Source organism: Theropithecus gelada, chromosome 14 (genome assembly GCF_003255815.1).
Source record: "Theropithecus gelada isolate Dixy chromosome 14, Tgel_1.0, whole genome shotgun sequence".
Classification (NCBI taxonomy): domain Eukaryota; kingdom Metazoa; phylum Chordata; class Mammalia; order Primates; family Cercopithecidae; genus Theropithecus; species Theropithecus gelada.
The window spans coordinates 29,204,899-29,231,776 of NC_037682.1; the positions used below are offsets into that span (position 1 = coordinate 29,204,899).

A 26,878-nucleotide genomic window follows, 5' to 3' on the forward strand; every position below is an offset into this window, starting at 1 on the left:
CAAGGAGGGACAGCATGGACTGAGGGTTCTCTTTCAGGCTGTGTGAACTGGTGTCACTCACAGCAGAAAACAAATCTTCTAAAAGTCTTCTAAAAGTTCGGGAGTTGGTCAGTGCAAAAAACCTACACCCCATGCTACTGCATAAGCTAACCTTTGACCTATCAGCTCAGTCTAAAAGAGTCTGTGGCAAAGACTGTGGCTAATCAATTCCCAGTACCCATCCAATCTCCCTTTCTGCCTTCTCATAATATTACAGAAAGTCCTGACTATTTTGATCAATAGAGTATGGCAGAAGTTGGCTGGGCGTGGTGGCTCACACCTGTAATCCCAGCACTTTGGGAGGCCGAGGCAGGTGGATCACCTGAGGTTAGAAGTTTGAGACCAACCTGGCCAAAATGGCAAAACCCCGTCCCTACTAAAAATACAAAAATTAGCTTGGTGTGGTGGCGCGGGCCTGTAATCTCAGCTACTCAGGAGGCTGAGGTAGGAGAATCGCATGAACCTGGGAGGCAGAGGTTGCAATGAGCTGAGATCGTGCCACTGAACTCCAGCCTGGGTGACAGAGCAAGACTGTCTCAAAAAAAAAAAAAAAAAAAAAAAAAGTGATGCTATGTGATTTCTACACCTAGGATATAAAAGGAAATATAAGTACCCACAATGAGAAAGAAAACATTGCTTAGCCTCCCTTGCAGCTAGGTGTGGTCATGTGAGTATGTCATGATCAGGCAACCAGATCATGAGTGAAAGTGATGTATATAACTTTCAGGTCATCTCCTTATATATCAAGCTATCTGTCCTGGTCTCCCCCTTCTTGTTTCCTTTCTCTTTTTTCTTTTTTTTTTTAAGTATCAGTCTTGCTCCTTCTGTACGTTCCCCCTTTCTGATAACTCAGAAATAGTAACCACTGTGGTGGTCTTGGAATTCCTGAGGAGGGGAGAGCTCCTTGTGGCCTAAACTGCTCATCTCTAGGGTATTCCAAGTGAGAGACGTTTTCTCATTGAAGGCAATTATTAAGCCATAACCTGCATCTCATTTTAGCCACTTCATGATGGGTTATCTTTGTTATGGCAGCTTACCCTATGTTCTAACTAATATAGAATCCCTGGGCCACCTCAAATATTCTACACTAAGAACCTAATGTGAGAATGAATCATAGAAGAAACCCTAGAAACTAGATCCCAAAAGTCCCCCAAAAGATGTACACATATCTGTCTTTCTGAACCTTTTCCCTGCCTTCCCATTCCTCCCTATTTGTCAGAGGTATGCAATGTAGGTCTCCCATGGCTCCATGTACGACTGACTGACACTGACCATTCTTGATAAAAGCTTGCAATCCACTCAAATCAGTTCAAATAAGGGAAAGGCATATTTTAGAAGACAGAGGCTTCACTAAAAAGGCAGAAACACTGGGCTTCCTGGGAATCTGGGAAAACATCTGAGAAAAAAAGCAAATACTCTGTCCATCTCTCTTTTGGGGACGGCCACCTCTGGCCTCTTGGGCTGGCCTCTAGGTGGACCAGCACCATCTACTGTGAATTCTGCCTTTCCCAGCTGTAGCTTCTACGTGACTGTGTCCTATCCTACAGAATGATTTGCTTAGCATCCTAAGGCTGATTCAGTCCTGAGAGTCTTTGAAAGAGACATTTTGATTTGCTGCTGGCCAGCTGGTAAACAGACTAGCCTAGGATCAATTGTCCACTTAAGGTTTGGTCAACAATGACTGAGATGGCAGGGAGGTGTCTTGGAGAGCAGAGCTGCCCCTTCCAGACCGTCACGAGTGCACGGTCTGGAAGTTGCTGAGGACAGGGCTACTAATTCAACATACATTATGTACCCTGGCACTCTGGATATATGGGGAATTCATGTATACTTTTAAACAGAAGGCCTTATGCAATATTTCTCAAGTTAGTAGTGGTCAAAGACATGGTTGTGTATTCCTGGTCTTTCTCTTCAACTAAAAAATAAGCTACTAGAATGAAGCAGCTCCTAAGAATTCTCTTGACTCTCAGCACCTAGCAATGTGCTCTGCAAAAAGGAGGGTTTCAGAGTAGCAGAGGTATCCATGTTGGCTGGATTTTGAAAATCCAGGAATAATGTTGCAACAACAAGCCCGTATTAAAAAGGATGTGCTATGAGGATCCATTTCATAAAGTATGGTTTGCACAAACTTATTCTTTATGTCTCCATTTCTGCTGTAGAGGTACAAATAAATTTGCTTAAAGAAAAAAAGGAAGGTTTCAGTAACAGCTGACCTACTGATGCAAATGTGAGCAGCAGACACATGATGAAGGGCAGGAAGTCTCAAGGAAGAGAACTAATGGGAAAAGATGGGTAAGTGTCATTTAGAGGCCTTCCACAAAATGAACTAAAGATGAACCAGACTGGGCCGGGCACGGTGGCTCACATCTGTAACCCTAACGCTTTGGGAAGCTGAGGCAGGTGGATCACGAGGTCAAGAGTTCAAGACAGCCTGGCCAACATGGTGTAACCCTGTCTCTACTAAAAACACAAAAATTAGCCAGGATTGGTGGCGGTAGCCTGTAATCCCAGCTACCTGGAAGGGTGAGGCAAAGAAGTGCTTGAACCCGGGAGGCGGAGGTTGCAGTGAGCCGAGATTGTGCCACTGCACTCCAGCCTGGGCAACAGACTGAGACTCCGTCTCAGAGGGAAAAAAAAAAAAGATGAATCAGACTGATAACGTGGTGGGTTTCCAGAGAGGAAAACAAGGTGGAAACAAGAAAGAGCTGCTTGGAGTACTTGGGGGATGTGACAAGAACTGACATATTTGCAACAGAGAGCACATTTCCACATTTCACTGGCCACAAAACTATCAGGAAGTCAAACTGGGGCCAAAAAAAAAAAAAAAAAAAAGACATAATTGACTTGATTGAATAACCCAGGAAAGTTTTTCAAGCCACTTGTTGGAAGCAGGAGGGGGAGGACATCCCTTCCATGGTCACTGAGCTTCCCAAACCCTTCTCACCCCTAGAAATTCACAGGTCTACAATTCCCCGATTCCCCAGGCTCATCCTGCCATGTATACTAGCAGGGCTCAATAAGACACAAGGATAAGCAGAATGCTCACGGCTCACGGCATGCAGTGATAACAAGCTGCTCCTATGAATTCCTTTTCCAGGGCTGAACATCTCATTTCTCCTGGGTTTCTTCCTCTGTCTCCACCTTCTCCTTGGACCCTGCAGGGAGGGGGCCCCCAGCAGTCAGCCTCGATGCGCCCTAACAGTTTCACGTCTCCCACTCCCCACACATACACATGCACACTTTGCTCCAGCCATACAGAATCTCTGTCTTTGGATATACTGTTCCCTCTCTGGCTGGATGCCCAGCCCCACGTTTGTTTTCAGGTCCATTTTTATGTATTTGTAAAGACTGGGCAGCGATTTCATTTCTCTGAAGGCTTGCCATATCCCCCTAGGAAAAACCGTCACTCCTCGCCAGCCTCAAGCTCCCACAGCACGCTGCTCATTCCTCTATTACAGCATTTATCACACTTGAGGGTAATTATCTGCAGGCTATTATGTTTCTCCCTTGCAGGGCTGTGAGCAACTTTGATCTGATCTATAATAGTTTGTATTTCTTCCAGTACCTGGGTGAGACTGGGCAATTGCAGGCACTCTGCAAATGATGTGTGCATGAACGAAAGTTAGAGTCAAGAGAATCGAAGGGTGTTGGGGGTCGGGGAGCTGAGAGCCATAGCAGTCGGTCCATGGAGGGATAAATGGCCCCTCTACAATCAAGCAGCACAACACAGCAGTCTTAGGGCTCCAGAAACTTGCAGAGCAAACTTGTAGAGAGACAGCAAGCCCTACAGCCGATCCCTGACTGCTCTGAAACTCAGTCCTTCCACCTCAGGAGGAATCACACTCTGCCAGGTGTCCAGGCTGGACTCCATCATTCCCCAGGGAGAGAGAGGCAGGACAGAGGCGGGCACCAACTGGGAGAGGGAAGAGGAGGGGAAACCTGCACCTGACAGAAATGAGGGAGACTAAAGAAACAGCCCTGAAGATTACTGCAGGAGCAAAGTGATCAGGAAGCAACGACTGTCTCTGACTGCAGAATCATTCTGACTTGCTTCTAAATGAAAGACCTTTCAGAAATCTTCAAACTCCTGCTGCTGTGGTTAAAGAAAAGGCAGCTTTTGTGATGCAAACACTCAATTACTAAGAAGAAAACCCCACCTGTACAGAAAGGCGGCAACCAACCTCTCCCAGTCTCCTTCAGTTTCTTCCAACGGAGTCAGCATTTTTGCCTCTCAGCCCAGCTGGGCTTTCAAACTCTTAAATTAAAAGTGGAAAAAAGGCTTCCACATTCTTCCTGTTAAACGGACCTCCAGCAGTTTCATTGTATGAAAATCTACAGGAATTCCTTAAGGGTGATGATTCTTTCCTACGGACTCTCTAATGAAGCTCTTGACATCACTTGGCAGCCACAAGGTTTGGCATAAATACTGACCACCCTTCAAATTCCAGGTTGTGACATTTTTGGTTGGATCCCCTAAACGCAGACTACTATTTTTTAAAAATATAAAGCTTTTTCCCATCCATATTTGGAAAACTAAACTAAAATTAGCACTTCTTCTATCACATGCCCGGCACGATTTCTGTAGAAATTATCTCTGCCTGCTTAGTCACTTGGTTCTATTTGGCGACAGAAAAAAGCAAAGATCTCTCTCTTCCAAAAGCATAAGCTCTTTTACTCTCAATTACCCAGGCTAGTGGGGGGCCTGGAGCAGCAAAGTGGAAAGCAAGCACAATCAGAAAATAATACGGCAGATTCTCTAGTTCCACAAAATTAGTATCCCCATGGTGATACGCAGCTTGCTACTCTCATTCAGTTTGTCATCAAATCTTGGCGATTCTAGCCTGAAATACTTCCTGAAGCCATCCCCCCTATGTTCCCACTGCCACCACCTGCACAGGTCTTACCTGTGACTTCCCACAGCCCATGAAGAGAATTCAACATCCTTTCTGTGGTTTCCCAGGCCTCCAGGCCTCCAGGCCACATAGGCCACCACGGACCACTCCAGCTTCCCCGCAGGCTGTTCTTCCCCTGTCCATGACAAAGATTCTCTCCTTGATCAAACTCCACTCCGGCTCTTCTAAGCTCTCTTCTCAAAGAGGCCCTAGCTTTGGGGCTTTGCGTTCCTCTCTGCATTGTCTGACTCTAGCCGAGCCCTGATGAGTCAGTTGAGCAAAATCCTCCATTTGCCACATGCTCACCCTTGGTATCTGATCCTGTTCCTCATCCTTCACCATCCTCCCGGTGATGTCTGATCACCCTGGCCTGCCTTCAGTGAGAATCCCATTAGGTCCATTGAGTCAGAATCCCCCCTTACCCTGATGTTTCCTCTTAGTAATTTTCCACCCACTAACCCCACCCTACTGCTTGGCTAAAAATTCCCACTTTTCCTATTATATGTGGAATTGAACCCAATTCTATACTGAGGTCTCTTTTCCCTGATGGCAACCCTTTTTCCAGATAAAGTTTGTTTTTAGCGCTTTATCATCTAGCTCTGGCTTTTCTTTGACATCCACCCCAGGGCAATCGTGTGGATCTGCCAGTTTCTCAAATGCATCACGCTGTTTCTCACCTCGGGATCCGCTTACCTGCCATTCTCTCTGCCCGGAAGGATCCTTCTCCCCTGACCCTCCTCTCTCTTGTCCAGTTAACTCTTCCCCGTCCTTCTGGTTTCAACTTCAGCATCATTGTCTTGAGAAAGCCTTAGCACCCCACAGACTGCCCTGCCATTCACTTACAGAGTGTCCTGAGCCTGTCCTTGCAACCCATTCCTCACGCTACTGACCAACTGAACACCCACTTTTACTATAGAATATGAGCTCTATCAGAGCAGAGACCACATTTGTCTGGCTCCCTATTACCGTTCTTCAATTCTAAGATACAATTTTCTTTTTACATTTTAACATTTAGAAATTGGAACGCTTTTTCTTTTTTGAGACGGAGTCTCACTCTATCGCCTAGGCGGAGTGCAATGGCGCGATCTTGGCTCACTGGAAGCTCCACCTCCCAGGTTCACGCCATTCTCCTGCCTCAGCCTCCTGAGTACCTGAGACTACAGACGCCCGCCACCACGCTCAGCTAATTTTGTTTTCGTATTTTTAGTAGAGACAGGGTTTCATCGTGTTAGCCAGGATGGTCTTGATCTCCTGACCTCGTGATCCACCCGCCTCGGCCTCCCAAAGTGCTGGGATTACAGGCATGAGCCACGGCACCTGGCCTGGAATGCATTTTAAAAACAACATTGTACCATAATTTAATGGTCAGTATTGTTTCTTTCTCGGTAAAACATAAAATAATGATGGCTCTTACAATAGATGGCATTTTAAGATTTAGCAAAATTTGGTATGTGCCTTTAGTCTCCTGGGCATAGTGCCTAGCACACAGTAGCAATCAAAAATACAGTCATGCGTTGCTTAACGACAGGGATATATTCTAAGAAATGCATCATTGGGCGACTTCATCACGGTGTGCACATCATAGAATGAACTGACACAAAGCTGGATGGAACAGCCTACTACACACCTAGGCTCTATGGTACAGCCTGCTGCTCCTAGGTTATAAACCTGTACAGCATGTTACTGTACTGAACACTGTAGGCAACTGTAACACAATGGCAAGTATTTGTGTAAACACAGAAAAAATACAGTAAAAATATTGTATTATAATTTCATGGGACAACAGTCATACACGTAGGTTGACTGCAATGTCATTATGCAGCACATGACTATATCTGTTAAATTACAGGCAGAGGCCGGGTGCGGAGGTTCACACCTGTAATCTCAGCACTTTGGGAGGCTGAGGTTGGGCAAATCACCTGAGGTCAGGAGTTCGAGACCAGCCTGGCCAACATGGTGAAACCCCATCTCTAATAAAAATACAAAAATCAGTGGGGCATGGTAGCGGGCGCCTCTCAGCTACTTGGGAGGCTGTGGCAGGAGAATTGCTTGACCCTGGAAGGCAGGGGTTGCAGTGAGCTGAGATCACGCCATTGCACTCCAGCCTGGGTAACAAGAGCAAAATTGTCTCAGGAAAAAAAAAAAAAAAAAAAAAGACATTTCCTGAGGATCCAATATCAATCAGTTTTGCTGTGTAGCAAACACATCTTAAAATCTCAGTGGTTTACAACAGCAAAGATTTACTGGCTTCTCCTGGATCTGCAGGTTGGCTGTGGCTCTGCTGGCTTCAGCTGGGATAGATCCTGAGCTGGGTCCGGGTCGGTTCCATGTGCCACTGCATTCTCTTTGGACCAGCAGCTCCCAGGGTATATTTTTTTCCAGGAAGATCCCTGAGATGCAAGAGGCCATCCTGGTCTCATGCTGACAGCCAACATTCCACAGGCCAAAGCAAGCCCCACATCCACGGGGCAGGGACATTTCCTCTGGCCATTCTGCTAGGTCACACAGCAGAGGGGAGGAGTGAAGAACTGAAAGTAAAAATCCAGTCTTATCACAGACCCCATATGGAGGTGGTGGGTTTGGGGTAGGTGGAACGTGTGAAAGGACACCAAACTCCAAATTTCAGCAGTAGCTAAAGGACAGTTCCCTTGATGAACCATATGCAATATGCCTCTGGTCATTACAGATGCAGGACACAGAAGCCACAGTTAGCAGTGTTGGCCTCATTTGGTGACCCCTCTGCCTGCCAGCCCTAAGGACCCTCCTCCTGGGGTCCCCCACCTCTGAGGTTTTATTTGAGGTATCTATTTGAGAGGGTAAGGTAAGAAGCAGTCACTGTCCCTAATTCTTTCTTCTCATAGATACATATATATTCACTGTGAGCCCAGAATCCAGCAATCAATCAGGGTCAGTAACCACTAACTTAGGCATTAGAACTCGAAGGGGAAAGTACAACTGTCCAAGGTCCTTAGAACACAGATATTGATGGATTAGGCCATAGCTCTCAAGGAACATGGAAGGGTTCTGACTCCACTGACTCCAGGTCCAGGGCTGCCGTAGAGAGAGATAATGAGGTCTGTGCACCAAGTACAGAAAATGAACTTGAAATACAGGCTGGGAGGTGTCCTCCTAACCAAGCGTGGCTCTACCAAGTCCCACACCATAGGCAGACCAGGAGTTCTCCCTACCAAGGCGATTCTTTACCAGCAGCTCTCCTTACCAAGGCGATTCTTTACCAGCAGCTCTCCCTGCCAAGGGGATTCTTTATCAGCAACTGTCACAGTTCCTACACTGTATCTAGCCTTTCCAGCCTCCCTTGGAACCTCACTTCCCTTCACTCTTGTACTCTGATCACTCTCCGGCAGTTTCACGTCCTCCTGGCTATATTTTTGCTCTGGCACTTAGTGAATGTCTGTGCCTTGCTTAAGTGTGACTTCTCCGGGACTGTATTAGTTGGCTATGGCTGTTGCAACAAAGTATCACAGACTAGGCAGCTTAAACAATAGAAATGTATTGCCTCCTCAGAGGCCAGAAGTCCAAGATCCAAGTGTCGGCAGGGTTGGCTCCTTCTGAGGGCTGCGAGAGAGAATCTGTTCCGAGCCCCTCTCCTGGCTTCTGGTGTTTGCTGGTGATCTCTGCTGATCCTTGGCTTGTAAATGCGTCATCCCAATTTCTGCCTTCACCTTCACACGGTGTTCTCTCTGTGAGATGTCGGTGTCCAAACTTCCCTTTTTATAAGAACACCGGTCATACCAGATTACAGCCCCACACAACTCCAGTGTGACCTCCTCTTCACGAGTAACATCTGCAAAGACCCTATTTCCAAATAAGGTCACACTCTGAGGCACTGGGGTTTAGGACATCAACACGAGAATTTCAGCGGGGGAGGAGGACCATTCAACGAGGGGCCAAGACCACTTCTATACCCCTGCTGGCAGCCAGGGGCCTGGCACAGGGGAGGCGACCCCTCACCTACCCATTACCTCCCCACAGACAAAAATGCCAACTTGAAGAATGCATACACTCTCACAATCACACACCCCCCCCTTGTCTTTCTCTCTCTGTCTCTCTCTCTCACACACACACACATACACACACACACACTTTTGCAGAAGGAACAGGACAAAGCTGTCAATGTTAGCTTCCAGTGAGGTGCCAAATCTCACAGCCAGCTTTTCAAATTCTCCTCAAGCCTTATCACCAGGATACAGCAAGCAAGATAAAGAAACTGCCAAAACACTTAATTAACTCTCCTGGCATTGGTGGCTTCTTGAGAAGAGCTTAACTTCCCGGCATTCCTCGGGAGGAGGGAAGGTGGACAGGCACATTATTCTTTTTCCTGGAAAGGAAAACTTTGGGAGTACAAAGAGAGGGAAAACGTGCTAGTCTTCAAACTAACCTCCCCCATAAACTCACAGGCCAAGAGTTGGACTGACCACTTGAAAGTCCTGGGCCCAGCTCAGTGTTACCAGCCAGCAGTCTCAAGGGGAGATAAAAAACACGAGTCTGTCCATTAGTGTGATGACCCGAGTTCCCATCCTGGCTCCACCACCTGCTCCCTATGCAGACTTGACCAGGAACAAACTATGTGTTCCTCAGTTTCTTCATCTAGAAAATGGGGGTGATAAGAGCAGCCACTCTCAGAGGGAATCTGTGAGAACTGCGTAGGAAAATACAATAATGGTTAGAATGGTGCCTGACATGCAGTTAGTACTCCAAATGTTTGCTTTTTTTTTTTTTTTTTTTTGAGACGGAGTCTCGCTCTGTCGCCCAGGCTGGAGTGCAGTGGCCAGATCTCAGCTCACTGCAAGCTCCGCCTCCCGGGTTCCCGCCATTCTCCTGCCTCAGCCTCCCGAGTAGCTGGGACTACAGGCGCCCGCCACCTCGCCCGGCTAGTTTTTTGTATTTTTTAGTAGAGACGGGGTTTCACCGGGTTAGCCAGGATGGTCTCGATCTCCTGACCTCGTGATCCGCCCGTCTCGGCCTCCCAAAGTGCTGGGATTACAGGCGTGAGCCACCGCGCCCGGCCTGCTTTTTTTTTTTTTTTGAGACAAAGTCTCGCTCTGTTACCCAGGCTGGAGTGCAGTGGCGCCATCTCGGCTCACTGCAAGCTCCGCCTCCCGGGTTCACGGCAGTCTCCGGCCTCAGCCTCCTGAGTAGCTGGGACTACAGGCGCCTGCCACCACGCCTGGCTAATATTTTTGTACCTTTTTAGGAGAGACAGGGTTTCACCATGTTAGCCAGGATGGTCTTGATCTCCTGACCTCGTGATCCACCCGCCTTGGCCTCCCAAAGTGCTGGGATTACAGGCGTGACCCACCGTGCCTGGCCAATGTTTGCTATTCTTATAAATCCCTGCATGATCTTCCAAAGGTTTTACTGATCACTGTGACCTGAGTCACCACAAGCTCTCGGTGGTTAGAGCAGTGAGAACTGGGGCCCACCTGAGAAGTATTCAGTATGTCAGTTATCTAATGTGGCAGAAAAAAATTACCCCAAAACTTAGAGGTTTAAACAAACAAACATTTATGATCTCACAGTTTCTATGGGTCAGAAACCTAGGAGTGGCCACACCTGGCTCAGGGTGTCTTACAAGGCTACAGTTGGAGTGTCAGCCAGGGCTGCAGATGTCTTTGTTTGACTAGGGGAGGACCCACTTCCAACCTCCCTCATGTGGCTATTGGCAGCTCTCGGTTCCCTGCTGGCTTTGGTTGGAGCTGTCCTTCAGTTCCTTGCCACATAGGCCTCTGAGTAGGGCAGCTCACAGTATGGCAACTGGCTTGCCTCAGAGAGTGGGAGAGAGCCAGTTGGCGAAGACAGGCAAGACAGTGGCAGAGTGGCTCCATCATCTAACCTCAGGACTCACAGCCACCACTTCTGCTGCATTTTCTTTGTTAAAAGCGAGTCACAATTCATACAGCCATGTCTTAGCATAATGATTCACAATAGTCAAAGGGTAGAGGCAACCTAAGTGTCCATCAATGGCTGAATGGATAAACAAAATGTGACATATACACACCTGAACACTACTCAGCTTTAAAAAGGAAGGAAATTCTGACACCGGCTACAACACGGATGAACCTTGAGGACATTATACTAAGTGAAATAAGCCAGTCACAAAAAGACAAATACGTGGAATATGAAGAGAGAGAAAAGCAGAATTTAAAGATACAAACTTCAAACAGCCTACAGAGGGACCCGCCATTCTTCTTAAGGGCAAGCAAATATCTGCTTCAGTAAAACACTGGGATGGGCATGGAGGACGGTGTTGCCTACACCATCAGCATGCCTAACCTCCACGTCTTAGACTTGGGAGTCTTTTCACTGAACGTCTTAGGGCACCATGAGTAAGTGAGTCCAGGACACATACACACTTAAGAATGACTAAATACTGTATGATTCCACTAATATGAGGTACCTAGAGTTACAAATTAATGAAGATAGAAGTAGAATGATGACTGCCCGGGGCCTGGGGGGAAGGAGAGCAGGGAGTTATTTTTTAATGGGTATAGAGTTTCAGGTTTGCAAAATGAAAACGTTCCGGAGATTGGTTGCAGAACAGTGTGAACATACTTAACACTATTGAACTGTATACTTAAAAACAGTTAAAATGATAAATTTTATGGTAGACAAATTTTGACATACACCAAAAGAATGGGATCTAAGATCTAGATTACACCAGGGCATGAATACCAGGAGGTGGGGGTCATCAGAGGCTGCCTGCCACATTCAGTCAACATTTGTAAGGCCACCTGAGTGCCGGCCACCCCCAACATGTGCATGGCAGGACCTGCTAACTCTCAGATCTGTCCCTCCCACGGAGAGGTCCCAAGCAACAAAAAAACCATCGAAAGCCTGCTCCACAGCTCTTACTTTTAGAATTATCTCATAAACAGGTTATGTTTCCAATCAATGAGCCCCAATTCAAATTCAGTTCCACCACAGCCTTCTTTGGTCTCTAATACATCTCATATAGAATACAACGACAGAATAATGACTGCACTTTCAGGACCCCATTCTCATGCCCATTTCCTTACAGACTGTACTGTTAGTTTTCAAGGCCAAGGATAAGGAGGGGAACTAAATCCCAGATAAGGAGAGAAAGGAGGAGGGGCTCCCATAAACTGGTGTTGCTGAAGTGGAGAAACCACTATTACATACCCTAGTCAAATTGGAAGAAAATTATTTCAAGCATTCTCTTTCTGGTCTTGGGGCCAGTCTGCTCTACTCCATCAAGATAAATATGATAAAATGTCATTTTTTCCCACATAACTGAGAGCAAAGATCTATTTTTAAGGGCGACACACCCAGCAGAAGGAGAGAGAACAAAGTTTGACTAAGTGAGCTCACGTACAGAGGTGCTTAGCAGAGTACTCGGTGCATCGAAAGGTATTGTTAAGATGACAGTGGGTCGGCCGGGTGCGGTGGCTCACGCCTGTAATCCCAGCACTTTGGGAGGCCAAGGCAGGCAGATCACGAGGTCAGGAGATAGAGACCATCCTGGCTAACACAGTGAAACCCTGTCTCTACTAAAAATACAAAAAATTAGCTGGGTATGGTGGTGGGCACCTGTAGTCCCAGCTAGTCAGGAGGCTGAGGCAGGTGAATGGCGTGAACCCGGGAGGCGGAGCTTGCACTGAGCCGAGATCGCGCCACTACACTCCAGCCCGGGCGACAGAGCGAGACTTTGTCTCAAAAAAATAAAAAATTAAAAAAAAATAAGATGACAGTGGGTCAAATCCTATGTGGCATAGGGCAATATTTTGTCTAGTCAAAATATCTCTGAGATTCTTCAGGAAAATACTGCATGGAGCTCAGTGTGGGTCAGTTTTCCCATAGCACTGATGCACTGAGGTTCCTTTGGTCAAGCACCAAAATGAGTTAGTCGGTTTGGACATAGAGGTTACATGATACAAGAAAACACACTCTCAATACCAGAGTCTCACTCAGGGCAGGGAGATATGTACACCCTATGAGGGACGAGGCTGTAGAATTGCAGACAGCTAAGGGAACTCCAGATCTGTCTCCCATCTCACACTCACTGCAGGGCAGATTCCCACTGAGGAAATGATGGAACTTTCTACTCAATTTAAACAATAATAATAATACTTGTTGTTATTATTTTAATAGATCGTGGATATCTGAACTCATGTAACTTAAAAACCTATATGGTGCAATATCACACAGGGTGCAAATTAAAACACAGCATTAATAACAACACCCTACTAAGAAGTCTTTTCTAGTCTTCAGCACTTAGCAAATCCACTATGTACTGAGCACAATGCCATGACATAGGTTCGGTGGGATTTGAGAGGCAACATGGGCACACGTCCTTTTCTTGTTACTCTTCTTGGGTAGCTCACAGCAATGCCTTCCACAAGTGGCCACCTTGTGGGGTGGCTGTTATACCATGAAACTGACAGGTGTCACCAATCACCTGGTGGGCCTTATTTTCTGGGAGCATGTGCATATGTAGCTTATTTTCTAAGGGGATGCCCTCTGGCTAAGGAAGGCACAAAGCTGCGATTCTAAAGAAGGTATCTGTCAAGAGTTGGGCTTCATGTGTATGTGTCCACCACTAACTTTCTCCATAAACCTCATATTTATGAGACGTGGAATATGGAGAGAGAGAAAAGCAGAACTTTAAAAAATAGGAGCTTTAAAGAGCCTATAGAGAGACCCACCATTCTTCTTAAGGGCAAGCAAAAATCCACTTCAGTAAAACACTGGGAAGGGCACAGAAGAGGGTGTTGCCCAAACCACTGACAGGCCTAACCTCCACATCTTACACTTGGGAGCCTTTTCACTGAACATCTTAGGGCGCCATGAGTAAGTGAGTCCAGGATACATATACACTTAAGAAACTGTATAGGCTGGGCGTAGTGGCTCACGTCTGTAATCCCAGCATTTTGGGAGGCCGAGGTGGGCAGATGACAAGGTCAAGAGATCAAGACCATCCTGGCCAACATGGTGAAACGCCATCTCTTAAAAATACAAAAATTAGCTGGGCGTGGTGGTGCACGCCCGTAGTCCCAGCTACTCGGGAGGCTGAGGCAGGAGAATAACTTGAACCCAGGAGGCAGAGGTTGCAATGAGCCAAGATCACACCACTGCACTCCAGCCTGGGCGACAGAGCAAGCCTCCATCCTGCCCTCAACCAAAAAAAGAAACTATGTAAGAAATAATCTCCATAGAAAATGTTCCCCAATCCTTCCTATCTATGCTAATACTTACTTGATTTTGTATTCTTGTTCCCTATTTCGTGTCCATCACTGGCAAGACATTGGCATGTTTGGTTTTATAAAAATTTGATCTGGTATACAGGCCACCAATACATTGCATTCAGTCAGAAGTTTGGAAATTTCTAGGCAAATGGCAGGATTATAAACCTCTCTAAGGTGAGTGGAGAATGGTGGAGCTCAGCCTTCAGTGTGCATTAGAATCACCTTGAGGGCTTGTTAAGCAAAACACAGATGGCTGGGCCCACCCTCGCCAGTTGATTTAGCAGATCTGGAATGGGAACTGAACAACTGCATTTCCTGAGTTCTCATGTGATGCTGATGTTCCTGGACTGAGGATTATACTTTGAGAACCCCTGTGAAGGGTTGACCCAAGAAGGGCATTTTCCAGGCAGAGACAATCAGAAGCTAATTCTCTCCAAGACTCGCTTCCCACAGCTGTTCTCTGCACAAATCTTAGCAAAGTCTTTGCCAATACACATTTTTGTCTTTTCTTTCCTGTGGACCTCAGGCATATAGATTTGGATTGACCATAATCCTTGGTTTGTGGCCCACTCTTACCAGTGGTTACGTATGACCATCTGTTCGTTCAGTCATTCATTTTTAATAACACCAATCAAAATAAAAGCTAGGACCTTGAAAATAACCTACACCTAACCACATGGAACTTATCCATCATCTATCCTACCTCCCAATATATGAGTTCACCAGCTAAGTAGTTAACCATCTTTGTCTTACTTTTCTTTTTACACTTTTATTAGATATAGAAACTATGGTACAATCATACAGTGGAACACTGAACATCAGTCAAGACAAACAATCTCCAACAACAAACAAGAATACAGGTGAATCACAGCAACATAATACTAAGTGAAAAAAGGAAAGATTACATACAGATGATATCAGTTTAGAACATTAGAAATATATACTCTTTCGGATGCCTTAAAACAGATGTGCATTTTAAATCTTAGTGTTTCTAATCACTGAAGAAATACTAAAAAAAGAGTCCACGAGTAAAGAAATGTACCCGGTCAGTTTGAACAAGGGAGGACATGACCTTACCCCATTGTGTCCTCCTCAGACTCCCTAACAAAGCTCGTCCTCCAGCTGCATCCTTCAGCTTCCATGAAACAGCCCCAAATCAAGAGCCCAGACACAAGGAGGCAATTCCCAAAAAAGGAAACGAAGCAGTAAACAAACATGAGGGGGAAAAACGTGAACTCTGCTCACAATCAGAGAAATGCAAATGAAAGCATTTTGGGAGGCTGTCATTCTATGACTACCAAATTAGCAAAAATGGAGAAAAAAAAAATAGGGCAGCAGTTGTGATGCCTGTGAATGTCTGTGATAGTACAGTAAAACTGTAAAACCGACAGGCACAGACAATGATGTCAGCAATGTAAACTAAAAAACAAACAAACAAACAGCTGCATGCTGAGGTGTAACGCATACCTGTGCAGACATCCCACTCTGGGGAGTTTATCCCAAAGAAGTCATTCAAGGGAAAGAAACAACCTGGACTGCCCCAACAAGGCAGTGCCTCAGAAAACCACAGTAGGGCAACGTGACAGTATGTAATACAGTTGGGGCATCTTACAGTTTCGAAGAGAAATGTATACATGATATTTAATTCAGGAACAATACAAAATACAAAATGGTAGGTGTGTTGCAGTTAAAGCCATGTAAACACGGGTACCTACCTGTACAAGGACCGCAAGGCCCAGTGCAAAAACACAGCTATTGTGTTTGGGAGTGGGGACGGATGTTGCTTTCTGCCTTTCAGTGTGTTAGTGTGTTCCGTCACTGCAGTTTGGTGTTGCAATGATCTTTTTAGAGCTTGAGAGGTTCCTACCTTGAGAACTTTCACAGCTTTCCTCATCACTGTTGTCTTGACAGTTATTCTGTCCGTCGCAGATGAAGCTCTTGTCAATACAGAGGCCGTTCTTGCAGTGGTAGCGGGCGGTGGAGCAAAGCAGAGGGTTTGCTGCTGCGGAGGGAAAACATAGCACATGACCAGGGAGGCCAGCAAGTCCCCTTGGGGACCGTGAAACGTCGTCCAGCCTGGGGTGTGTCCCGCTCAGGAAGCAGTAAGCTCATCTTCTAAGCTGGCACACTCAAAGCCCATCCTGGAAGACTGGCCAGCCAAACCTGGACACAAGACTTACTCTGCCTCATTCTAAAACTTCTTGGGGGTCTTCGGAGAGCTCTGCCACTCCGGTTAAGTCAGTCTGCTTAATAACTGAATATTTATGCCTTTCAACACCAGCAACAGGAATCTCTCTGAGAGGTACTAAATCTTGGGTTCGTCAACATTTACCTTTTTTGGTGACAGCACAGGGTCATTCTTAGGAACATTAATTTTTAGACCAGGCTATAATACAGGGCTGCCTTTGGCTCCTTTTTAGAACTTTCTAGTCTCTTTTTAAACTATCCTAGGCTGTTGTGCTTTTGGAATTCTTTTAAATTTTTTTTTCTATTTTTGTTTTTTTATTTATGCAAATTTTGTTACATATATATAAGGCATGATGTGATCAATTCTGTTACATATACATAAAGCATGATGAGATCAAGTCTGGGTATTCAGGTGCCCATTACCCAAGTGCGGTACTTTTTTGTTAAGTATATTCACCCTACTCTGGTTTCTTTTTATCTCACTGTGTTTTGTATCCTTTAACCCACTTCTCTTCATCTCTTTATTTTTCTCCCTTCCCCGCACTCACCCTTTCTTTTTTTTTTTTTTTGAGACGGAGTCTCGCTCTGCCGCCCAGGCTGGAGTGCAGTGGCCGGATCTCTGCTCACTGCAAGCTCCGCCTCCCGGGTTCACGCCATTCTCCTGCCTCAGCCTTCCGAGTAGGTGGGACTACAGGCGCCCGCCACCGCGCCCGGCTAGTTTTTTGTATTTTTTAGTAGAGACGGGGTTTCACCATGTTAGCCAGGATGGTCTCGATCTCCTGACCTTGTGATCCGCCCGTCTCGGCCTCCCAAAGTGCTGGGATTACAGGCTTGAGCCACCGCGCCCGGCCTCGCACTCACCCTTTCAAGTCTCTGGTCTCTGTTATCTATTTTGCCACTCTCCACCCCCACGCTCTCAATGCCTCACCTGAAATGGTCAACTTGAAGGCTGGCCAGCAGACACTGAGGGGTCTGGGCAAAACCTGAACCTCATGCACATATCCTGGAGGAGGCAAGAGTGAACGGCTGGTAGCATAAGAGACACAGGGAGCAAAGCCAGGACAGAAGGAGTAGCTGAGGCAGGGATTGACACCTCTCTGCCACTGGGAAAGTAATGACAGGATCTGATCCCACAGCTGTATAGGATGCTTCCAGTTCTCTAACTACGCAGCAGCCTTTTAATTCCTCACTTATTCCTTATGACTCACTAAGATAAACTGAGTAGCCTCAATTTCTTCTTTGCAAACAAAAAAGCCCATGAACCTAGTTGGTCAGTGACCACTTTCTGAGCAGCTCCTCCATGAGGCTCCTATTCTGGGCACCTTCTGAGACCTCAAAAGAAATGACAGATCTGCGCCCTCCCCTTAAGAAGAAGTGTGACAACCAGCCAGTACAAGGTCAGCACAAAACTATTTAACAACACAACAGCAAATCTCCACAGAAAACCAGTATTTCTACGGTACAATTTACTTGCAGTAAAATTCAAACAAGGTTCATTCCAGGGCTCTGTTTTCAGTAACTGAATCAGCCAAGTAGAAATGACTCCAATCCCAGCTCTGCCACTTATTAATCTTGGGCAAATGACTTCACCTCTCTGAGTCTCAGCTGCTTTATCTGTGGACAGGACCCTCTACATGATTTGTGAGGTCCAGTGCCTACTGAAAATGTGGGATCTGCTGTCAAAAATTATTTTAAAAACTCAAGATGGCAAGAGCAGAACATAAAACCAAGCATGGTCCCCTTCTCAGCTAAGCACTGGCCCTGTATGGCTATGCCAGCCACAGACCAAGAAGCTGATCTTGCTACTTACAGCATTAATCTGAGCATCAGATGATATCCATGGGAAAATGTACAGTGCCCAGTCTGACATGTAGCACAGGCTCAGGGAATGTTATACTCGTTCCCCTCATTATGTAAATCTCGGTCCTACAGAGTGTGGTCCTCCCACGAGGAGCAACATCTGTAATGATGAAGAGGGGTCATCCCGGACCTCGGGGAATGAACTGAGTCGGCATCTGCATTGCATGTGGTGGGTACAGCACCAGAATGGACGCCAGGCCCAGCACAGAAGATTGCTACGTTGCTACAGGATCAGAGCCACACCAGCTCCAGCGTCTCTCTGCGGTCCTCAACAGCAAGATGGCAGTTGTGATCTGTCTTCTCCCTACACTTCACTGAGCTATTGTGAACACACAGAGATCATAGCTGCAAGGATTTGGTTAACTTCATAGCACTATCTAAATCTGAGGAACTGAAGACTTTCTTATTTTAACTATTCAATTCCAAAAGTTTGATCCGAAAGGTCAGAAGAGGTGGGGGGAATGGAGGAAGCCAGTGCTTTCAGTGTTGAGGATGATGGACCAATGATGTAAAGTCAAACAAAAGTGGTCTGGCCTGAAAATTGAAGTTTTAATTATTGACATCGCTGTGGGCCAGAGAATGGCTCAACTGGATCAAGCCAAAACCAAGGTCTGACTTCAGCCAAAACCAAGATGGAGAAATCCAAAACCACAAATCACGTTTGGTTTTTGTCCAAGGCAGCTCTCCAAACCCTTGTGTCCATCAACATCCCACCATGGTGACCTTCGGCTTCTCTCGGACCTTGTGGGTCACATCTATGCAACCAAAACATCAGTAACCATCAGCTCACTCAGACAGCCTGGGAAAGGCATTCTAAGTGCTCCAAGATGCAGTGTTCACAAGCTTATATAAACCTCCTGACGGGGAAAGCTGTGCAGAGTCATCCTTGCTGAAACCAATGTCATCTACTTACTTTTCCTTCAGTCTCAGACCCTTTCAACCTCTCAAAGTTTCCAAGGAAAAAAGTCACATACGTGTATATGTCTACATACATATTACATGTCTATTAAAAGTATGTGTATGTATGTTTAAAAACCAAGTCACAGTCACAGATTGGTTTTAATGAATAGAACCCAAAATACTAGTAGCCAGAATATGTAAAGAACTCTCGAAAATCAAAAAGGAAAAGACAACTCAATAGAAAAAAAGGGCCAAGGATGTAATCAGGCAACTGACATAGGAGGAACAGCAAATGGTCAGTAAAAACGTGAAATAATGTATACTGTCACTAGTGATGACGTGCCACTATGCCTGAGACTTACCACACTCAAGGTCTTAAAGTACCAGGTCATTGGCAAGAATGTGGAGGGAGAGGAAGTCTCATAAACTATAAGCGGGGGTGTAAATTTGTACATCCACCTGGGAGGCCCATTCAGTAATAGTAAAGCCTATGGTGTACATAGCATGGCCCAGTAATTTCACTTGCAGCTATATACTCTGCTCTAGAAAGACTCTGTTTTCTTCCTTTTTAAGAAATGGGGTCTCAGTCACTGACTGCAGTGGAGTGGCTTAAACTCCTGAGCTCAAGCGATCCTCCCACCTCAGCCTCCTGAGTAGCCAGGACTGCAGGCATATACCACTATGCCTGGCTAATTATTTAACGTTTTGGAGAGACAGGGTTCTTACTATGTAGCTCAGGTTGGTCTCAAATCTCCTGGCCTCAAGCAATCCTCCCACAGTGTTCCGATTACAGGTGTGAGCCATTGCAAGACTCTTGAAGAAACAAAAATGTTTACTGAAATCATTATTTGTAAAATTAAAAAATCAGAAAGGACTCAAACGGGCCAGACACGGTGGCTCACGCCTGTAATCCCAGCACTTTGAGAGGCTGAGGTGGGTGGATCATTTGAGGTCAGGAGTTCAAGACCAGCCTGGCCAACATGGTGAAACCCTGTCTCTACTAAAAATACAAAAATTAGCTAGGTGGTAGTGGCGCACACCTATAATCCCAGCTACTTGGGAGGCTGAGACAGGAGTATCGCTTGAGCCTGAGAGGCAGAGGTTGAAGTCAGCTGAGTCTGTGCCACTGCACTCCAGTCTGGGTGACAGAATGAGACCCTGTCTCAAAAAAAAAAAAAGGAAAGAAAGAAAGAAAAGAAGGAAGGAAGGAAGGAAGGAAGGAGAAAGAAAGAAAAGAAAGAAAGAAAAGAAAAAGAAAGAAAAAGAAAGAAAGAAAAAGAAAGAAAGAAAGAAAGAAAGAAAGAAAGAAAGAAAGAAAGAAAGAAAAAGAAAGAGAGAGAGAGAAAGAAAGAAAGAAAAAAAAGACAGAGAGAGAGAGAAAGAGAGAGAGAAAGAAAGGAAGGAAGGAAGGAAGGAAGGAAGGAAGGAAGGAAGGAAGGAAGGAAAGGAAGTGGCTCAAATGTTCACTTACAAGAGAACAGATACAATGTGTTATGCTGTTACAATGCTAGGACTGGTTAACTGGTCCTATCAAGGGCCAGATAGTAAATATTGTAGGTTTTGGCAGCTGTTTGGTCTTTTGTCTCTGTTGTAATGACTCAACTTGGCTATTGTGTTGCAAAGCAGCCATAGGCAATTTGTAAATGAAGGGCATACTACATTCTAATACAACTTTATGTACAAAAGCTGGTGTTAGGCAAAATAGGGCCATAGTGCCTCAACTGATGCTGTATTGTAGTGAAAAATGAATGAACTGGTGTCAAGATGGATAAATCCTACAAATACAATGGTGAGGGAGAAAAGCAAGCAGTGATGGTACCAGGAAGCAGACAAATGCCTGGGCAGACAGGGGTGGGTCCCCAGTGAAACCCCACCTCCAAGCCAAAGACAGTTTAAAGCCTGAAAGCCAAGCTACAAGTCAAATCCATGGACCAGAGTGAGTAACTGCCTTCCTGTTTGGTGCACTTTCCTCTGATGGATCCCCACCATCACTTATTTTACATACACCTACCCTTTCCTAATTGGTTTTCTACACTGTCATGCCCACCTTTGAGTGGTGTCTTCACTTGAACCTTTTTTGCATAGTCACAAACCAATTAGCATGGACTCCCCATTCTGAGTCCATAAAAAGCCCTGGACCCAGGCACACTGGGAGAGAAAACCACCCCTGCATTCCCTCTCAACTAAGAGCTGTTCTATCACTCAATAAAATTATTCTCCACCCCCACTCACCCTTTGAATTCTCAGCATACCCTCATTCTTCTTGGACATGGGACAAGAGCTCAGGAACTACTGAACACGGGTACAACCTATAACACGGGCGGGCTGAATGGGCAGGGTGTCTCCAGCAGCAAACCTGGGGTGGAGTAGGGCCCAGGCGGGGCGGGGAGCATCACTGCCTGTGGAGGTACCCAACTGGCAAAGTGGCCCACAAAAATCCTGTGTCAGTAGTAGGTTATGTCCTGTACTACATACCATTCATAACAAGTTACCCACGCAAGAGAATGCTACTTGTCATAGCAGGATTAAAAAATACACATACGGAAAGAAAAAAAAAAAAAACTTGAATGGGAATAAACAACCCCACGTCCGGGGCAATGGATGCCTCTGGAGAGAAGAGAAGATCCCAAAGGGATATGGCTGGAGATTTCTAATTATATTTGGTAATATTTTATTATTTTAAAATTCTGAAGCAAATACAGCAACATGGTGATACATTTTTGAAACTGGATGTTGGGAATGCAGGTGTTCATTTTACTTTACTTTTCCTTTTCAGTATGTTTGAGAAACCTCACGAAACATTTTTCAACGTCTAGTCTAGCAGAAATGTTTCAGTGAGCATTCACTTTCCTTCCCTTTTACTCTCCCATCATAAAGTTCTCCCTGGTCCACAAACACCTCTTAATATTTAGTATCTTTCACACTCAGGGGCATAGTTGCTCAAGAGACATAGCTATATCCTTGTATACAACCACACCTAGCATTCCTCCTCGTCAATGACTCCCCATAAAACACAGTGTAATCTCCCCCATCCTTTGCAGGGCAGAAAAACAGAAGTAGAGGATGGTAGAGGAACACAGCCCAAACCCAGCAGCAAGCTAGAGAAAAACACCTGCCAACCATCAAAATATACATCACAATGTTCATGCCTTGAAAGTGCCAGGAGCTTTCTCAAGGAAAAGGGCTCCAGCCATCACCTCTCTCAGGGTCTATGCCTTCTCCATTTATGTAAATTCCAACAAGTTCTGCATACCGGCTCCCAAGGACAAAGCAAATAAAAAGGGAGAGGGGATGTCATTTGCTGCCTTGTAGACAAACTGGCAGCAAGAAATAAAAACTGACAACCAGAGAAGGGGACAGAAAAGCTCTAAAAAGCAACCTCAAGAATTCCAAAAGCTAAAAATTTAATCATGTGGCGGTAGAGAGTGGAAAAATAGATAACAGAGACTGGGAAGGGTGAGTAGGGGGAAGGGAGGAAGATAAAGAGATGAAGAGAAGTGGATTAAAGAATACAAACATACAGTGAGATACAAGGAAACCAGAGTCGGGTGAATATACTTAACAAAAGTGTACTGCACTTGAGTAATGGGCACCTAAATACCCTGACTTGATCACATCATGCGTTATATGTATGTACAAAATTTCTCCTGTACTCCATATATATGCATACATTTAAAAAATAAAAATAAAGGTATTTTTAAAAGAATTCCAAAAGCACAACAGCCTAGGATAGTTCCAAAAGAGACTAATAAAAAAGTTCTAAAAAGGAGCCAAAGGCAGCCCTGTATTATAGCCTGGTCTAAAAATTAATGTTCCTAAGAATGACCCTGTGCTACTACCAAAAAAGGTACATTTTGACAAAGCCAAGATTCGATACATCTCAGAGAGATTCCTGTTGCTGGTGTTGAAAGGCATAAATATTCAGTTATTAAGCAGACTGACTTAACCAGAGTGGCAGATCTCTCCAAAGACCCCAGACAGCTCAGATTTCACTACATTTCTTCCAAAGCCTCTGCAGCTATTTACTTGGCTCAGCCAGATTTCAGAATGATTGTATTTGGGACTATGGTGGACAAGTCTTAGGGGTTTCTGTGGTCCCATGGGGCCTGGTCCAGGACCCTGGAAATAGTAAATGCTCAATGAACAGATCATAAATGGACCAGGAAACATTTCATCCTCTGGGATGTTATGTTTCAGTATCGTTTAGCCATATTTAATGTGCTCCAAATGTTTGTTTTCTTCGTCCTTGTTGCGGCTTACCAGTCACTGAGAAATGTATTATGTTACTCAGTTAACTGGGGAGAGGAACATTGTATTTTACAATATTTATTTCACTAGGGGTGGAGAAAATTGTCTGCAGAGTCAACTTCAAAAACTGAATCACAGGCTCAAAAGCTCCTTGGTTATTATTACCCCCAAAAAACACAGGGTTCTAAAGCTCTATTTCCCAAGCCACAATACTCAGGAAAAAGAACTTGTCTCTCTCTGGCAGAGGGAGGGGAGGGAGGCGGGAGGGAGGCAGGAGTGAAGGGAACCGCTTAGTGGTTAATTAAACTGGCAGGGTTTACTTCAACCACATCTAAAAGATAGGACCGAGGGACCACTGTGGTCTCCCAAAAGCAACTGACTGGCTTCAAGACAGGAAATGAAGCAATCTGTCTACAGGAGGACTTAGGAAATGTACTCTTTAACTCATTTAAAGTCTGTGAAGTCGGCTCCCCTCCTACCTCAAAGGGTCTTGACAAAACACATAAATGAGAAACTCCTTGTCATTAGCCCCCACAATTCCCATCGGCTCCTCCAGCCTGCGGTGGTCACCACTCACTTCCCAACCTCACAGCCTCCACACGGTCCTTGTATTACCAGCCCCAATGTCCCTGGAAACCAGGCAATTGACGGAGAGGGAGCTGCACTGAGACCTTCTCTTCTCCAGGATAGAGGGCGCCTGGCTCCAGGAAACCAGAGCCCGCTGAAGCAGTCTCCCTGCAAATTATCCCAGCAACAAGTCCTGTACCCTTTGTGACTTGGAAAATGCTTGCTGCCTTGACCTCGGCTTGCCTATGGATACCCGTGAGTTCCTCCTTCCAAAGTCTGCTCAACAGGTCCTGTGGGCCTCTCCCAGCCCCAAGGCTACCAGGTCCCCCAGCCTCAGCAGCCTTTCCCCCTCCAAGACAGAACACAGCCTATGTGCAGCCGCATTCTGCACATGGAACTTCTTCTGTGTCTGCAGGAGAGGAAAGGGCCGCCAGGCTGGGCAAGCAGGCAAGAGGCAAAAATATTTCAGTCTTGCTTCCCTTTTCCTCAGGCTCTAAGGACTCAGAGGATTTTAATTTTCAAAACTCCTCTAGAGTCAGTGCAAGGGGCCACTGCCAGAACTCAGAGTCATTGCTAATGGCAGTCTGTTTCCTCCTCATCGGTAAAGGCTTCCTGGACATGGTTATCTCCTGTCCAACACCCAACCCTGCCTTTTCCAGGGAACAAGTCCAGTATCACTGCTTCAATTACCACCTTTCTGTGGATAGCTCCCTAAACCTTCCCCCAGAAACAAACATCTTTCTCCTGCTGCCTCATGGGTTCCTCTGCCTGAATACCCTCTCACCTCAAACTCTGCAGATCTGAAACTGACATTCTCCCCTCTGCTCCTAACCTCTCCCTCTTCCTGTGGTCTTACTGCTATGAAAGTGCCACCATGTCCCAGTTCCCCGGTCTCCAGTCATGTGACCTTCTTCCTCTCCTCATCCTGCATCAGCTCAGTATCAACTGCTTCTCATTGAGTATAATATATAACCTTTTATAATCTCAACTTTTTATGATCTGCCCCAGCTGACAATTCCAAGCACACATTTTGCTGTAGTGGTTAGAAGTGAAGGTGTGAAGTCCACCTGGGCTCAAATTTCAGCCTACCACTTCACCAGCTATATGATGTTGGAAAAATTATTCAACTTCTCCAAGCCTCAATGTCCTCATCTGTAAAGTGAGGATAAAAATAATGTCCTGTCATAAACTTTTATAAAAATTAAATGAGCAAAGCATGGAAAATAGTATGTGGGCCACAGTAGGTGCTCAATAAATGTTTATTATAATAATTATTAGCCAGGCATGATGGCTCAAGCCTATAGTCCCAGCACTTCAGGTTGCTGAAATGAGAGGACAGCTTGGGGCTAGGAGTTCGAGACCATTCAAGGCAGCATAGCAAGACCCCTTCTCTTAAAAAAAAAAAAGAAAAAGTTTAAAGATTAGCCAGGCAAGGTAGCATGCACCTGTATTTCTATCTACTTAAGAGGCTGAGATGGGAGTATCAATTGAACCCAGGTGTTTAAGGTACAGTGAGCTATGATTGTACCACTGCATTCTAGCCTGGGCAACAGAGCAAAACCCTGTTTCTAAAAAATATGTATTGGGCAAAAATTAGCTGGGCATGGTGGCACGCGCCTATGATCCCAGCTACTCGGAGTCTGAGACAAGAAAATTCCTTGAACCCAGGAGGTGGAGGTTGCAGTGAGCCGAGATCGTGCTACTGCACTCCAACCTGGCGACAGAGCAAGACTCCATTTAAAAAAAAAAAATGTATTGGGAACACACATTCATGTAACAGTTAAAAGCTTAGGCTCTGTATTTATACTGCCTAGGTTGATACCTCAACTATGCCACTTACTAAGTGTGTGAGTATGGGCAAGTTACTTATCCTTTCTATGTCTCTGTTCCCTTATCTATGAAAAGGAGGTAATAATACTAGCTACCTAAAATGAGATCATCCACGTAAAGCACGTAGAAACAGGCCATATACAAGGTAAGTGCTCAGTAACTGTCAGCCAAGCAGTTCATGTGCCCTGAAAGTTTGTATACTATACAGGCAAGTCAATACGCCGTTACGAGAAAGCATGAGAAATACCATTTATTCAGTATATGTTTGTCGCTTGCTAAGGCTGAGCCTGACAATATACGTGGCACTGGGAATATAGCTGTGAGCCACACTATAATACCATCTCATGGCTGTCACAGTGTAGTAGGGAAGACAGTAAGAGTGGAGAAGGATGAATGAAGCAGGGGACAGAAACAGAGTGGGAGACGGGATGAGAGGGGTCGTTTTTCATAGGGTGGTTATGGAAGGCCTCTCTGATGAGGTGACATTTGTTTGAAGAAGGTCCCGTATGGTCTGAGAACACACTGGAGGATGACCCAGCCCAGCCTTGGCAAACCAGAAAGATTTCCAAAGGAAACCAGTCATATAAGAGTCTTCAAGGAGACCTTGATGATGTAGCTTTGGAGTACTGGGAGGAAAAATTCTCCTGTTGACACTTTTAGCTCGGCTAGTCTACCCAATAAAAGACACAGCTTTCTGAGGCTACAACTGATGAATTGGCTGAGGGGTGAAGAGGAAACGGGGACTCTCATCTGGATTGACGTGAATAGAGCTACAGAAATATGCCAGCAGTGTGGAGCTCTGTGCACAAAAACACAGACATACTAGCTAAATGATTCAGTGGTGCTCAGAATTCAGGCAAAAATTTGTCATCAGTGGGAGATATAGTCCAGGACACAGTGGTTTTTCTGGGCACAACTACACTAAAAGCTGTAGCAGAAGATCATCAGCTTGACTCAATTTTCAATCGTGGTCCCCAGACACCCTGCCATTTCAGTTCTTGGCTGGAGTCCTCATCCTTACTGAATGAGGACTGGGGTGAGAGCTGTGCTGCCAGCCACCCAGGGTTTCACCTCCAGCCCAGAATGTGTGAGGATAGCGGAAGAAAGAGGCCAAACGGCAAAAAGCAGAAA

General features: G+C 45.5%; 1 protein-coding gene across 2 annotated transcripts in view; it reads right to left on the minus strand.

Moving 5' to 3' along the window:
• The window catches only part of LDLRAD3 (low density lipoprotein receptor class A domain containing 3), a 287,633-nt gene that overhangs the window by 112,613 nt on the left and 148,142 nt on the right, over positions 1 to 26,878 (minus strand). For both annotated transcript variants that reach the window (XM_025355717.1, XM_025355716.1), the window contains one exon: positions 16,023 to 16,157. In XM_025355717.1, the coding sequence (XP_025211502.1) occupies positions 16,023 to 16,157 (135 nt within the window). The remainder of the gene's footprint in view (positions 1 to 16,022; positions 16,158 to 26,878) is intronic.